The sequence below is a fragment of the Vicia villosa genome, linkage group LG1, assembly GCF_029867415.1.
Source record: "Vicia villosa cultivar HV-30 ecotype Madison, WI linkage group LG1, Vvil1.0, whole genome shotgun sequence".
In the NCBI taxonomy this organism is placed as follows: domain Eukaryota; kingdom Viridiplantae; phylum Streptophyta; class Magnoliopsida; order Fabales; family Fabaceae; genus Vicia; species Vicia villosa.
Window position 1 is genome coordinate 234,624,516 of NC_081180.1, and position 14,448 is coordinate 234,638,963.

The following is a 14,448-nucleotide window of genomic DNA, read 5'->3' on the forward strand; positions in this document are numbered from 1 at the left end:
ACATGTTCATGTGCAGTGGAGATGATTGTGTATTGCTTCTTCCAATGCTCCCTTTCAGCCCATGCATCCTCGAAGAGATCCCTTTGGCACATGAAAGTTTCCCTAAGGGCACTTATTTCTTGGTGAGCCCTTTCGCATTCAGTGGTACGACTTAAGAGTAGCTCTTCAGTGTCTAATCTTCTTTGACGTTCCTCTTGTTCTGAATTGCGACTTTCTTGAAGGTCATAATTAAGACTCCTTATCTCACCCTCTTGTTCTCGAGTTTTGTCCTCAAGTTCCAGGGCCACAGATTCTAAGAACTCCTCATATTCCCTCCTATCCTTAACAACCTGGTCATAACACCCCCTCAACCTTGAAATTTCTTTATTGGCCTCTTCCAAGTCTTCATTCTTTGAAACCAAAATGAAATTGGCGCTTAGCATGCCACCCATTGTACGTTGTCTTTTGTTTCTCTCTTGTTCCCCTTCTTCCTTAGTAATTCGTAGCTCTTTGTTCTTATCTTTGAGGTCGAGGCGTAGTTGACTCCTTTCATTAGTTAATTGGTGTACTTGAAGCTCTAACCCCTCCTTCTCTCTTTGGGGGCCTCTAGGGCCACCTTATGTCCCTCTATCTCTTCTACAGATAGGAGACCTTGATCAGGAGTATCAGGCTTGTAAGTAGGATCTGCCACAAACGGGAGAGGATTTTTCTCAACTCTTTCTAGAACCCACCTAACACAAGGCTCTCTTGCAATGACATTCTTTGGCCCAAAGTCCTTTCTTAGCACATGATTCCAAGCATGGATTACCTTTTTCAACTCTATTGGCTCTCCTTTCCCCATATCATGCAAAATTAATTCTCTAATTTGTTCTTCAGAGGGCTTATCATTCATGGGGTGCCCCAATTGTCGTAGAGCTAGCATAGAGTTATAATTAATACAACCATTTATCCCAATTAGAGGAACATTGTGATACTCCCCAAACCTATAGACAATCTTTTCATAATTGAGATTTCTTGAATACCACACAATAGAATCAGCATTTAGAGCCCTCAACTTTTGTGCCCACTCATGTCTAGTTAAATCCTTAACTAGGTAGCTTGCCTTATGTAAGTGAGACATCAACCAAGTGAATAATACCTGAACAAAGAAAAATAACACTCCTTTCTTCTTCTCACAACAAGTATGCAAAGTGTAATAAATGTTAGCCAATATTGTAAGGGTGGTATCTTTTCCAAAAACCTTCACAAAGTAGAATACATGAATGGCAGCAGGGTCCACATGGTTAACATTTTTAGGGAGCAAGACCACTCCAAACATCAAAAGGGCCAAAATATTTCCAGTTATCTCCCATTGCTTTTTTTGAGCATAGGACATAGCTTGGGCTTCTAAGAAAGATCTTTTGATACCTTGGACCTCACCCTCAACTTTATAATGAAGAATCAGATCGGTGATGGGTATCCCTAAAGCTCTATCCAGATCAACAACTTTGACTTTTTTCCCAATTCCAGTGTAAGTTTCCTTTTTTATCATAGAGAATTCCAGTATCCTATCAACTTCTTCCAAAGTGAGAGCCAACTGAAAATCCTGAAAAGTAAAACACCTAAGCGGAATGTCATAAAATTGTACCAAAGCGGTGATAGCTTCTTCTTGAACCTTAACCCTTAGTAAATCCAAGATATCCCCATAACTGTCAGCAAACTTTTCCAAAGCCTTTGAAGGTAATTTTTCCTTGATAATTTTCAGCTTCTTGACATCAGGCAGTGAAACGGTAATGCGAAATATTTGCTTCTTCTCTGAACTCATCTTTTCTTATACTTGCCAAAGAAATTATTATTGTTTTTTTTTATTTCTCGTGGATAAGACATAAAAAAATGCAATAATGAACGAATTATGTTATGAAAAATGCAAATAAGTGTAAGACAAAAAATATTCTAGGTTCATAGGTTCAGAACAAGGTATAGTTTACTACCCTCCCAAAAGGTAGTTTGAATTCTAAAGGTATCATGGTGCTCTTTCATATCCTCTGAAACTTTTTGTTTCGTCAGATTTTTTTTAAAGGGTTTTTTGTCCATGAGGTTCGAATTTTTAGGGGAAGGTTCCCAAAGAGATCAGTTAAATTCTAAGTCCTACCATCGACAAATTCTAGCCTCGTCTCAGATATTCTTTAGGATTTAACCCACTCTGAGTGGAATTGTCACTAAAGCTTGTAGGGCGATTAAAGTCTCCTTTGGCTTAGTGGTAATTCCCACACTTAAGGTTTAACAAACACAGATATAATAATTCCCCAATATTAAAAAAAATAAATATAAACATAGGCAGGTAATTATATAACAAAATATAATAAAGATATTTTTATTTTTGCCAAATAATAATAAATAAGTAAATAAACAAACCCCCCAAACCCTAAAAACAAAAAGAGACACGCCCTAGATCTTAAGTGCTTCTCTGTCCTAAGGGTCCCCAGTAGAGTCGCCAGCTGTTACGACCGGCTTTTTAATTCTAAGTTATTAACCTAAAATATACAGAGACGCCACCTATGTTTTTATTCTATCCTAAGATAAGGGTAAACATGGGATAAAAACCTAATTTCACAGAGATTGGGTAAGTTGAGAAATTAGGGTCAAGGAAAGGTGTTAGGCACCCTCAACCCTTGCTTAAGGTTTATAGTATCCCTAGAATTAGAGTATTATGGCAAGGTTTATGGCTAATGGTTTACAATGCATAAATATGATACAGCTATAGCAAATATAACAAAATATAAACCTAATTTGGTTTTGGGGAAAGGGGACTCGTTCTGGTTGCCCAGATGCCTACGTACCTCCTTATTGGAGGATCAGAGTCAATGTAGTTCGTAGGTTGGTTGGTGTTTTTTATGGGATTGTACACCATTATTTGTATGTTGAATGTGTTTTAGACGTAGTTTCGCAGTTAACGTAGTTCGTAGTTATGAATAAAAAAGGTTTTGCGTACAATCCCTATTTTTTGTATTTTTGATAATTTATTAAAAAGTAAAACAAGTATTATAGATTGATTAGAATAATTATATTTTATAGATATTATATATTAAATTAAAATTAATCATTTGGTTTATAAAAAAGGGATAAATTATAAGGAAATACTTTAAACTTAAAGGGTAAATTTTGTATATCAAAACACTTCAATGAGCATTTTAATTTGTACAAAATTATAGTTAATTTCTACATAATTTTAGCGAAAGAGTATTTTATTTCGAATATTATTCATTTGAAAAGAATAATATCATGAAAATAAAATTTTAAATTCAAGCAAATGAATTATAATTCAAGAAATTAATTAGTTAAATTAAAGGTTAAAGAATTTAATGGGTTATAAATTTGTTTATTCATAAAAAGAACAAATAAAAGAATTAAATAAAAAAAGAATTGGGCCAGGGGTGTATTTTTGGTTAATAAGTAATTAAGGGGTGGTGCAAATAGTAGCAGGCCTGGCCCAACAAATTCAAGATCCGTTGGACACGATGGGGGAAGGTTCACGGCCTTATGGTAGACCGCAAGGCTCTGATTGCTTAATCAGAATCTAATGGCCCACAAAATCGTGATATGGGGCATAGATCCAGTTTTGAAGAAATCAACGGCCTGCATGTATTTAGAGAGAGGGAGTATCGTAAAGGACATGCACCGGATCAAAATCCAGGTGCAAACCATGTGGCCATCGTGAGGCCACATGGCGTTCATCCAACGGGCGGTGGGGAGTTAACTAAAAATCCTAAAAAAACTTTAATTCATTTTTCTGATCTCTCTCTCTCTCTCTCTCTCTCTCTCTCTCTCTCTCTCTCTCTCTTCCTTGGCCCCCTATCTCTTTTCCCCACTCCTTCCCAAACGTAACCCAGAAACCCGCCGCCTACCGCCGTAAACCACCACCGTTATGCCCAGTTTCCCGATGAATATTCATCGGAAGCTTCAAACCTCAACCCAAATTTCTCCCCTTTAAACCCATATGAAGATGATTCTTCATCTTCAACCCTTAACCGACCCCAAAATCCATCAATATTCATCAAATCCCAAGAACCCTAACCCTTAATTTTTAGAACCCTAATCCTAAATTTGATGAACCCTAACCCTAAACATACTCAAATCAGCCTCGATTTAACATGCAAGCAAGAAAAAAAAACTAAGTGGTCGATTATACCTTTTTACGCTTTAATCCCTTTCCGATTTGCTCGATTTATTTTCTGATTCTCCTCTCCTTCTCTCTTCGCAGGTGTGATCTGATGTGGCTTAGCTCAGGGATTTTAGGGTTCTAAGGATGAACCCTAAATCTCTCTTAGACGAAGAGCTTTGGTGTGAAGGTCGGGTTCGCACGGCCAGCTTCTAGGGTTTTTCCCAGATCCTTTTCCGTCTCAAATCTTCTCTGCTTTATTGTTAGGTTTTAATTTTTAGATTAGGGAATTAGTTATTCAGAAATTGATTAAGAGTTAAATAGAGATTCGATTTAGTTTTTAAGTTTTGATCCGATTTGGTTTGTAATTGATTCAGGTTTGTTTTAGTTTTTTTAGGTTTTGATTTGTATTAGTTAATTGTTTTCTGAATTAGGAAAGATTTGATTTAGTTGTAATAATTTTTGTTGATTAATGAAGATCTTTCTTTGATTCAAGCATAATTCTGATTTGGTTAGTTCTTATGGTTTGTGTTTGGATAGTAAAGGTGGTGCGGCGGCGGCTGGTTCAAGGAAGAAGATGAACAGGGTTTGTAAACCCTGGTTGACTCGGTCAACATAAAATAAAATTAATAAAAATGTTTAATAATTAATTAACAATTTTTTAATTAAACCTAGTTATTAACTTAAAACGACCCTTTTTTATAAAAACCAACATTAGATGAAAATTAATAATAATAAAAAAAACTTAATAAAGGTATTAAAAAAGATAAATTGATAATATATGTATAAAAACTTATGTTATGGAAATGAATAAAAACAAAATACCTAATAAATTTTGAGAATTTCTTTAGCCACCTCCTAACCTTCTTGCCCACCCCTAGTGAATTTACCACACTACCCCTTGTTTCGGAAGTTCATTTCCGAAACGGTACTTTTTTTTGCAAAAAAGGTGTTTTCGGAAATGAACTTCCGAAAAAGTGTTTTTTTTAATATAAAAAATTGATTTCGGAGATGCATCTCCGAAATAAAGTTAAATTTTCAGAAAATGTGGTGTTTCGGAAGTTCATCTCCGAGCGCACCCCCCATGATGGAATTCGGAAATGCACTTCCGAAGTTATGTCTGGACAGAAGCAAAATGAAAAATAACAACGATTCGCTTTTTTTAATCGGGTGAAGATTACAACGATAATATTACTGAAAATCAAAGTTACATATTGTTGAACACGGGTAGGTGGGGATGAGTCAACATTTTGATAACGTCGTCCGCCGATCTTTGAAGTTTGGCGTCCAACTCGATCGGGCCTTTCGAAGAAAATCGGTCGAACGTTGTCCACATAACCGCTAAGTCTTCGTCGTTCTTGATCTCAAAAGTTGTGAACTTAATGTCTCCCTCGTCGTTAAGCGATGGAGAGCGGTACTCGAGCTTGACAACCTTTCGATTCTCAGGATAGCGCAAAAGCGTGTTGAGCGACGGTATCAATTCCGCAAACGGCGTGTCGCGCGAGAAGCGAAATTGGAACGGCATCGGGTAGCCGGTTTCAAAGTAGACGAATGCTAGGTGAGGGTAGGTTTGTGTCATTTGTGTTTTGTGGTGTGAAGAGGATGAAGAAGAGTGTGTGGTATTTATAGACTTATTGGAGCATTGATGGCCTAACAAACCTTATCCTGCCTCAGGGGACATTTCGGAAATGAACTTCCGAAAATAGGCTCCAGACATGTATATTTCGGAAGTTCATTTCCGAATTATGCAGAAAACAGACTTAAATTTTGCATTTTGTTGATTGCTTAGTGTTTTGTGTAAACAATACCAAAGGAATTCAAAATAGACATAAATTAGACATTGATGACATAAAACATACTTATATTATATATGTATTGAATCGGTCCGATTTTACATGATAAACAACAATACATACAAAAAATGATCGTTACAAACAAAAAACGATCCGGAACGAACTAAAATTCACCGAACCAATCGGTGGATCCTAAGTCGAAAATAGGCACGTTCTTCGAACGCTCTCTATTTTGCTCGCGCTCCTTGCTCATCATTTCTTCAAACTCCGCCATCCTCGCAACGAACGGATCCGGCCAAGTCTCCGACTCATTTGAACGATGTGCCGTCCATTGACAAGAAGTAGCCGGTATAGGACAACCCGGTTTCAAAAACACTTGTTACCACTACACGTGGACTTCGGTGTCTCTTGAATTTCCGGCAACGATGAATCAACATGTTCAAAGTAGGAAGGAGATCGTTTTGTTGAATTGTCATCTTGTGTAATTTTTGACTTTTTCGGTGCACCTTTCGTCTTAACCGGTTGAGATGGCGGTTTAAAATCGGTGGTCTCCGGAAACGCGATCTTTCGCAATTGTTCTTTTATGTGCAATTTTGTTGTGTCGTCCGCCTTAGCAAACTTCTCCATTATCACTTCCAACTCGTCGGAGATGGTGATTTTGGAGTCATTTTCCTTCGGCGGGTCAAAATCATCAAAACGAAGTTTCTTCCAATGGTCGGCTACCTCATCCATGCGTATTGGTGAATTCAACTCCTTCTTTTTTGAAATTATACAAGCACACGGAAGGCCGTATGTAGTTCTAATGGTGCACCCACATAAAGAACTATCTGCCCCCGTGGTCTCCGACCGCTTAGCTTCATGAAACAAAAAATTCAAACCCGTTCGAGATATGTTGTAAATCAATTGGGAGAATAGAATTTGGCCCTTATACCGGTGTTCCATGACCGTCTTGCTCCGACCGAACGATGTTTGAATTTCATTGTGTTGATTTTCAAGCATTTGATTCACGGTGTCCCACCCGCGACACAAATCTCCCTTACTATCACCCAACCACCCCTTGAAGACCGCATGTGCGGATTCAACTCGGTTAGTCGTGGTGCAACCAAGATGTCTAACCCGATTTGTCCAAGCGCACACGACTTTTTCTCTAACTTTGTCAAGAATGGTGGATTCGACGTAATGACAAAATGTCCTAATGGAACCACACAAAGACCTAAAGTGTACCAATTTCTCGGTATAATCCTCTTCGGAGTATGCATCCAAATTCCCCTCCATGCCGCCATTATCCTATCAACCACAACACCGACTTTGACAAATTTACCATTTTCATCCAACCTATCTTTTGTCCCAACCGCGGGTTTCAACTTGCTTCTCACGTTGCAAGTTATGTGATACCGGCAAAGTAAAGCGGTAGATGTCGGGAAGATGGTATCGACCGCATTCATCAAAGCATTGTCCCGATCGGTGACAACGAAGTTTGGCATAACCTCTTGATCAACTAACAAAGACTTGACATCCAAGGCATGATTATGCATTCCACAAATTACGGTTAACCGCCACAAATCATCAACCCTCCGATTAGCACGCAACTTAAAAGGACACCCGCACTTTCTCGATCCCGTGTCCTCGTGTTTTAGCACACGGTTTGATTGCACATAACTACCACCACGTTCGCAATTCAAAACAACGAAAGCTTTCCGCCTACTATTTCCGTTGTCCGACCTTAAAATGACAATTCCAAATCCAAGTTTACTAGCTTCGTTTCGAACCCAATCAATCAATTGTTCTCGACTAACGAAGCTCCGATCATTTGTAAAATGTTGCCTAACATCGACCGCATTGATCATAGGAGTAGCGTCAATAACCGGATCGTTATTAACGTTGACAATTTCCGGATTTAATACTCCATCGTCTTGCACAATGTTGTCCGGATGCACCATACCTAGCAAATGCAAAAATTAGCAAAATTGGCCAAAACTGTTTTTTTTTAAACTGCCAGGGCATATTTCGGAAGTTCATTTCCGAAATTTGTTAGGTAATATATTTCGGAAATGAACTTCCGAACCATATCAGTTTTCAGCATAAATTTGTTGAATCAATGTAGTGAAATAGGTGACGAAATGAGAGATGTTTACCTGAAATTGTAACTTTCTATGCCCCCTTTAACGTGATCAACGGTTTGAAACTTGCTTTTAGGGCGAAAAATTGATGGAGATTGATAGGGTTTAGAGAGGGTTTTGATAAGTTTTTGGAGAAAAATGATGAAAAAGTGAAGGAGGGAAATTTGTATATGCAGCAACAGTTTCGGAAAGGAACTTCCGAAAATATGCACGGATTTTGAATTTTTTTTAGTTCGGAAATGAATCTCCGAAAACATCAAATTTTTGATGTTTTCGGAGATTCATTTCCGAACTAAAAAAAAAAACAAAAAAAAAAATAACTTTGGAGATGCATCTCCGAAGCAGGGGCAGTTTTGGGATTTCGCTGGGGGTTTCCCCCATAGGGAGGTGGGTAAAGAAAAATTCTAAATTTTAAAACCCTTTGTCCCTAATGGGCTCTATTCCTAAATGGGCTCCAAAAAGAATAGACAAATACATCTCTATTATTGAATTAAAAAAACCTTTAGAGAAAAATTTAGAAATGGGCTTAACAACTTGTATGTTAAGCCCATGGGTTGATATATACCCCTCTTTTAGAATTATAAATCTGTATAATAAATTAAAATAAGAAAGTTGTAAATTTAAAAACATAGGGATATGGTTTATATAGAATAGTTGGATAAGAAAATGATAGGCAAATTTTGTGGTATGACACCTTGTTGAGCGAACCCACGATTTCTCAATCACTTAAGCACGACTGAATATTGGTGAAGCGAAGAACTGTCAAAAAACCCCCAAATCCCAATGATCTTGGAGGACAAAACCCTAAGATTTAATTCAAGAAAAACCCACTATCTCTTAACTCGAACAAGAACTGAATCTACCGTCGAACGTTATCAACACACGCTTCTCACCTTGATTGACAAAAATTGTTATGTGTAGTTATCAATGGATGAGTGAGAGGTTGAAGATGATAAGAGCCTTGTGTATATCTTTCACTTTTCTTGTTGGAACCAAATGAAATAACCAATGAACCTTTTATATGTCATCCAAAGCTAAAGAAAAAAAGGAAACAACAAAAACCAACTTTTCTCAGCGACAGGTCGACCTGAGCAACTGAGAGGGTCGACCTGAGCAAACTAATGGCTGCAGCAAAAAGAACTTGACAACCTATGCGTCGACCTGAACAATACATGCGTCGACCTGAACAAGCTATGAGTCAACCTAAGGGTTGACCTAAACAAACCTGTGACTCACTCAATGTTCCATGTGTCGACCTAAACAGGGCCAGGTGTCGACGCATGCTGCCCCAACATGAATTCCAGGATGAGTCGACCTAAGAGTGGACCTGAGCAAACCCGTGGCTCACTCAAAGTTCCATGCGTCGACCTGAAGGAGATATAATTCGACCTGAACAATTCAAAATTCCAAAATTGCCATGTCTTGGACCTATGAGTCGACCTGAACCTGTGTAGGTCGACCTATACATCACAAACCACCAAAATGCCAATTTTGAGATTCTTCATGCTTTCGTCTTTGTATTGTCGATCAGGGTTACTTCCAAACATGAAGTGCACGTTTTTACATCATTGAAACTCTTCCTTTCCCTCACACGCGCCTTATTCCACATTACCCAACTTATTGCTTGGATCAGTAGGACTGCCCGCAGGTTTGTAAGCAAGCTTACCTGTTTCCTTGAGTAGATCTTTGATATACTTTTGTTGAGATATGAAAATACCATTTTTTGAGTGATTCATTTCAATTCATAAAAAAATACTTCAGCTTTCCAAGGGTTTTAATTTCAAACTCTTTTGCTAAATGTTGAGTCAAGACTTATTGTTCCCTCCAATCATTACCAGTCACAATAATATCATCAACATATACCAACAACACTGTTACTCCCCCTAAAGTAGAGTGTTTAATAAATAGTGAATGGTCTCAATTACTTTGTTTGTAACCTAATATTGTCATAGCCTTAATAAATCTTCCAAATCATGCACAAGGTGACTGTTTCAATCCATATAATGCCTTTTGCAACTTACAAACAGAATTGGAAGCAACATTTTTCGTGTATCTTGGTGGAACCTCCATATAAATTTCTTCCTCAAGCTCTCCATGTAAGAATGTGATGTTTACATCGAATTGTTGTAATTCCCACCCGTAATTGGTAGCAAGGAATAATATAACTCGAACTATGTTCATTTTTGCCATCAGGGCAAAAGTTTCAGAATAATCAATGCCATAGGTTTGTGTGAAACCTTTAGCAACCAGCCTTGCTTTGTACCTCTCAATTGTCCCATCTGTCATACCCCAAAATTTGCCCATCTCATTTTATCTGAAGGGTACAAAAGATTATAGGTCCTCCAAAAGGTCAACAAGAAATACTTTTTAGGTCAAAGCTCATAACTTGAGCATGGAAACTCCAATTAAGGTGAAACCAAAAGGAGGTTTTAAAGGACTCATCAAGCTTTCTAAAAAGTCATAGAATGTATTTATATGATTAAAATTGAGCGAGATACAAGTTGCGGAAGTTGAGCATTTTTTGAAGGGATGCGTGAAGAGAAATACTTGTCAAAATCAATTTTTTCCAAATAGGCCCATTCTTTCATGACCCAAACTTGCTTATAAGAGTATCAAGAAGCTCCAAACTCAAGCCCACAATTATTTGACTTTTATTATATTTTTAGTGAATTTTTATTTATTAAAAATATAGTTTAAATCAAATAAATCAAGAAAATATGAAAGATATAATTTTGTTTTAATTTCTAATCATAATCAATCACCAAAAATATCCTATTTTTATGTAAAATTCGTGTTAAAGAGGATTGAGGAAAAAAAAAACCAAGTTTGAGCCAAAAGTGGAAAGTTTAGAAGGTGATTTGCAATCACATTCAATTGCTTGGTTCAAGGAGATTTGGTGCAATATTAGTGACCTAATTCAGTCTCACATATATACTGAAGAAGTGCAGACGCAGGGGGAGGAGAATTCTGGCCTCCAAGGACCAAAACCGAGTCCATAAATTTCCAAGAAAAAATCAAATTCGGGATGGAGGACAGGGATCGATTCAGGGCGTTTTGAGGATTCAAGTGCACTCCTGGAGTATCATTGGTCATTCCTCAATGCTTATACAGGCCTGAAGCTTCTTGAAATTCGTACATTAAGTCACGGTTTTACCTTATTATTGCAAGAATCGTGTTCTTCGATTCACACACCCTTACATGTTTTTGTTTGCATATTATTGCTATTCATGGTGTTTATAACATGTTTGATAACCTTAATTTGATTTTTGATCCGGATATGGCCGTATGCCATTGTTAGGGTTCATACCTCTCAAAAGAGGGATTTCGGATTAGAAGCAATTGCAGAGTAAATTAGTATGCTCATTGGATTCGGGAGATGCTGTTCGGTGGATTTGGGCTATCAATTGGTTTTGATTCGGTGTTGATTTGTAGATTTAATGGCGGAGGTGTTATGGCCACGCTGCAAAAAACTGTGGCTAAAGGTTTTGTTCAGCAGCAATGTGGATGGGGAAGAAGAACTACAGCGCGCGTGTTGTTTTAATTTTTGAATTTTAGTTCACGTCTTTTTTTTCATATATAATAACTTGGGCTCATTGTTTTAACAACAAACTGACCTCAGCATAGGTGGTCTTGGGGCAAGGCTTGGAATCGAAGGGACCTGGGTTCGATCCCCAGCGTCCCACGTATATTTTCCTATTTTTCTTTGATAAGGCATGTTTGCAGATCCAGCATTGCTCTCTCCACGCATGACCACGCTACTCCCTCACACCAAGACTATCAGACCTCATATAAAGCTGAAGCTCCACCATGGATCTCAAGGCTTCAATGCACAGGATTAAAGCCAGGTTTCATCATATATTTTATTTTCTTTATTAATTAATTGTTTAGATTTAGAATTAATCAATTATATTTAATTTAATTCATGTAGTTAAATTAGGATTAGGCTAGGATAATATAATTAGGATTAGGTTAGGATTATAATATTTCTCCCGATTATTCGATTATTTCGATCATTCGAATTAATTGATTTAATTAATTTTAATTAACAAAAATCATAAAAACCCTATAAAGGTTTATACTATTAGGGTTTGTCCAGTCCCATTGCTATTTGGCGAAAATATTAACATTAATCTTAATATTAATTTTTTTCCCGAACCAACTATACCTATTAGTCGCAGTAGGCGAGAAATAATTTTGATTAAGTTAATTTATTTTGATTAATAATTTAATAATCCTTTATTTTAATTCTCTCCTCGACCCGACTAAACCTATTAGTTGCACTAGACGAGAGATAAAAATAATAAAAACAATAAATTCTAACTTCCCCTTTAACGGATAAATGGCGGATGAATATCTATTTCATCCCGCCTTCGAATTAGTCGACTCTCTATGTCGTACTGATCAAATATCTGAATAAAGCAATAAAAATTACAAATTAAAACACATTCAATTTGCTGCCCGCGATGATCAATCTATCGATCTGAGTAACCAGCAATGCCCATTAATCTGTTAGCTATACTGATCAAATCTATTGATCACCGCATCTAACAGTGACACATCAAATCAGGGTTGTACGCCCAAAACATACAAAACACACTAAACCACAAAACTACAGATTTTCATCTCTTCAATATTGCGATGTTCAAACTACGATAAGGTAATTCAAAATACCTTGCGAACATTTGCATTTCAAAAGCTACGATAGGCAATTCAAAAAGCCTTCAAACAACCTCAAATCAAATTCCAAGGCGTACAATCCTGTGCCCGAACTACGTTGACTCTGATTCTCCCTAAGGAGATACGTAGGCACTTGGATAACCAAGGCGAGTCCCCCTCCCTAAAATCTCAATTTTTCCCCTATTCAGTTCCTTAGCTATTAACCTTAATTTTTAGCCATAAAACCTTTGCCTTAACATAAAACCTTAGGAAAGGGTTGAGGGTGCCTAACACCTTCCCTCGACCTGATTATAATAACTTACCCCGAATTTCGTATCTGCGTAGGGTTTCCTATTCGCCCTTCAGAATAGGTGGCGACTCTAAAACCTTTAATTTTAGGGCAGGTTGCTACAGCTGGCGACTCTGCTGGGGATTTAGTCATAACAAAACTGTAAATTATTATGCTCCTTTAGGTTTTGACAGGGTTTAGGTTTTGGCGAATCAATTAGGGTTTGGCGAATTTTTTTTAGGGTTTGGCTAATTTTCCAAAACTAGGGTTGTGAATTAGGATTTGGGTTTCTTTTTCCTTATTTAAATATTTAATTTAATTTATTTATTTTATTTATTTATGGTTTTATTTACAGTAATTATCTTTTACAGTAATTTTTAAATGTTTATTTAATTATTACCTGTTTTACTGTATTTTCTGGGATATGTATATATTGTTGTTAAGCCTAAGCGTGGGAATTATAATAATGACCAGAGGGGAATTACATCTCCTACGAGTCTTATTATAATTCCACTCAGAGTGGGTTGAATATCCGAGAAGGTCTGATACGAGGCTTGACCTTGTTGAGGGCTGGACTTGGTATTTGGCTGATCTCTCTGGGAACCTACCCCTAAAACTCGGACCTCATGGACCAATGAGTTGTTCCAAAATCCAAAGAGACAAAAAGTCTCAGCGTCTATGAACGATCCCATGAGACCTTCTAGAACATACCAATGGGAATGGTAGGCACCCTAAGCCGTTACGTCGAACCTATGAACCTAGGGCTTATGTGCTTACATGCTTACATGTGCAATTTATATACTGCGAATGCCTTGCATTCTAATTTTGCAGGTATTCCTACGCGTTCCCTAGCCTGTAGGGATTATATTTCTAAAAACGCATCCTTCATACGAAGGACATCCTCATTTACGCACGTCGATTGGCCTCTCGATGGCCATGCGATCCAGTGACTACTTTGAACGGTCACCCCGTGCTTACATCTACGTACTCCCTAGCCTGTAGGGATTTTCTTCTATGTCTATGTGTTTTCACAACGACGCGTCCTTCCCCGAAGGACGACTTCCTTAGCATGCATTCGATTGTCCTCTCGATGGCCATGCGATCCAGTGACTGTCTTGAACGGTCACACTGTACTTATTCCCGCACACCCTCTAGCTTGTAGGATTTTAGATTCCCATCTATACATCTTTCATCCCTAGCCTGTAGGGATTTCACTTCGACTGATATCGTCCTTATATAGGTTGTGTTCCGCATAGAGAACCTTCCCACTAAGGACAACTTCATTGGTACACATTGATTGGCCTCTCGATGGCCATGAGACTTGGTGACTGTCTTGAACGGTCACCAGCCGCTACCTTCTTCATATTCCCTAATCTAAGGGATTCCATTGGCATGTCGTAACATCTACCTCAAGAATTTCAATAGGGTATAATGTCGCCTCTAAGGCTATCCCTAGGATTACATGTCACTCGT

The 14,448-nt window shown here is 37.7% G+C and overlaps 1 protein-coding gene across 1 annotated transcript; it reads right to left on the reverse strand.

Annotated features, from left to right (window-relative positions):
* Positions 1-556: 556 nt before the first annotated feature.
* On the reverse strand, positions 557-1,783 carry LOC131596710 (uncharacterized). Its single transcript, XM_058869455.1, has one exon. The coding sequence runs from the start codon at positions 1,781-1,783 to the stop codon at positions 557-559; it is 1,227 nt and encodes a 408-aa protein (XP_058725438.1).
* Positions 1,784-14,448: the final 12,665 nt, after the last annotated feature.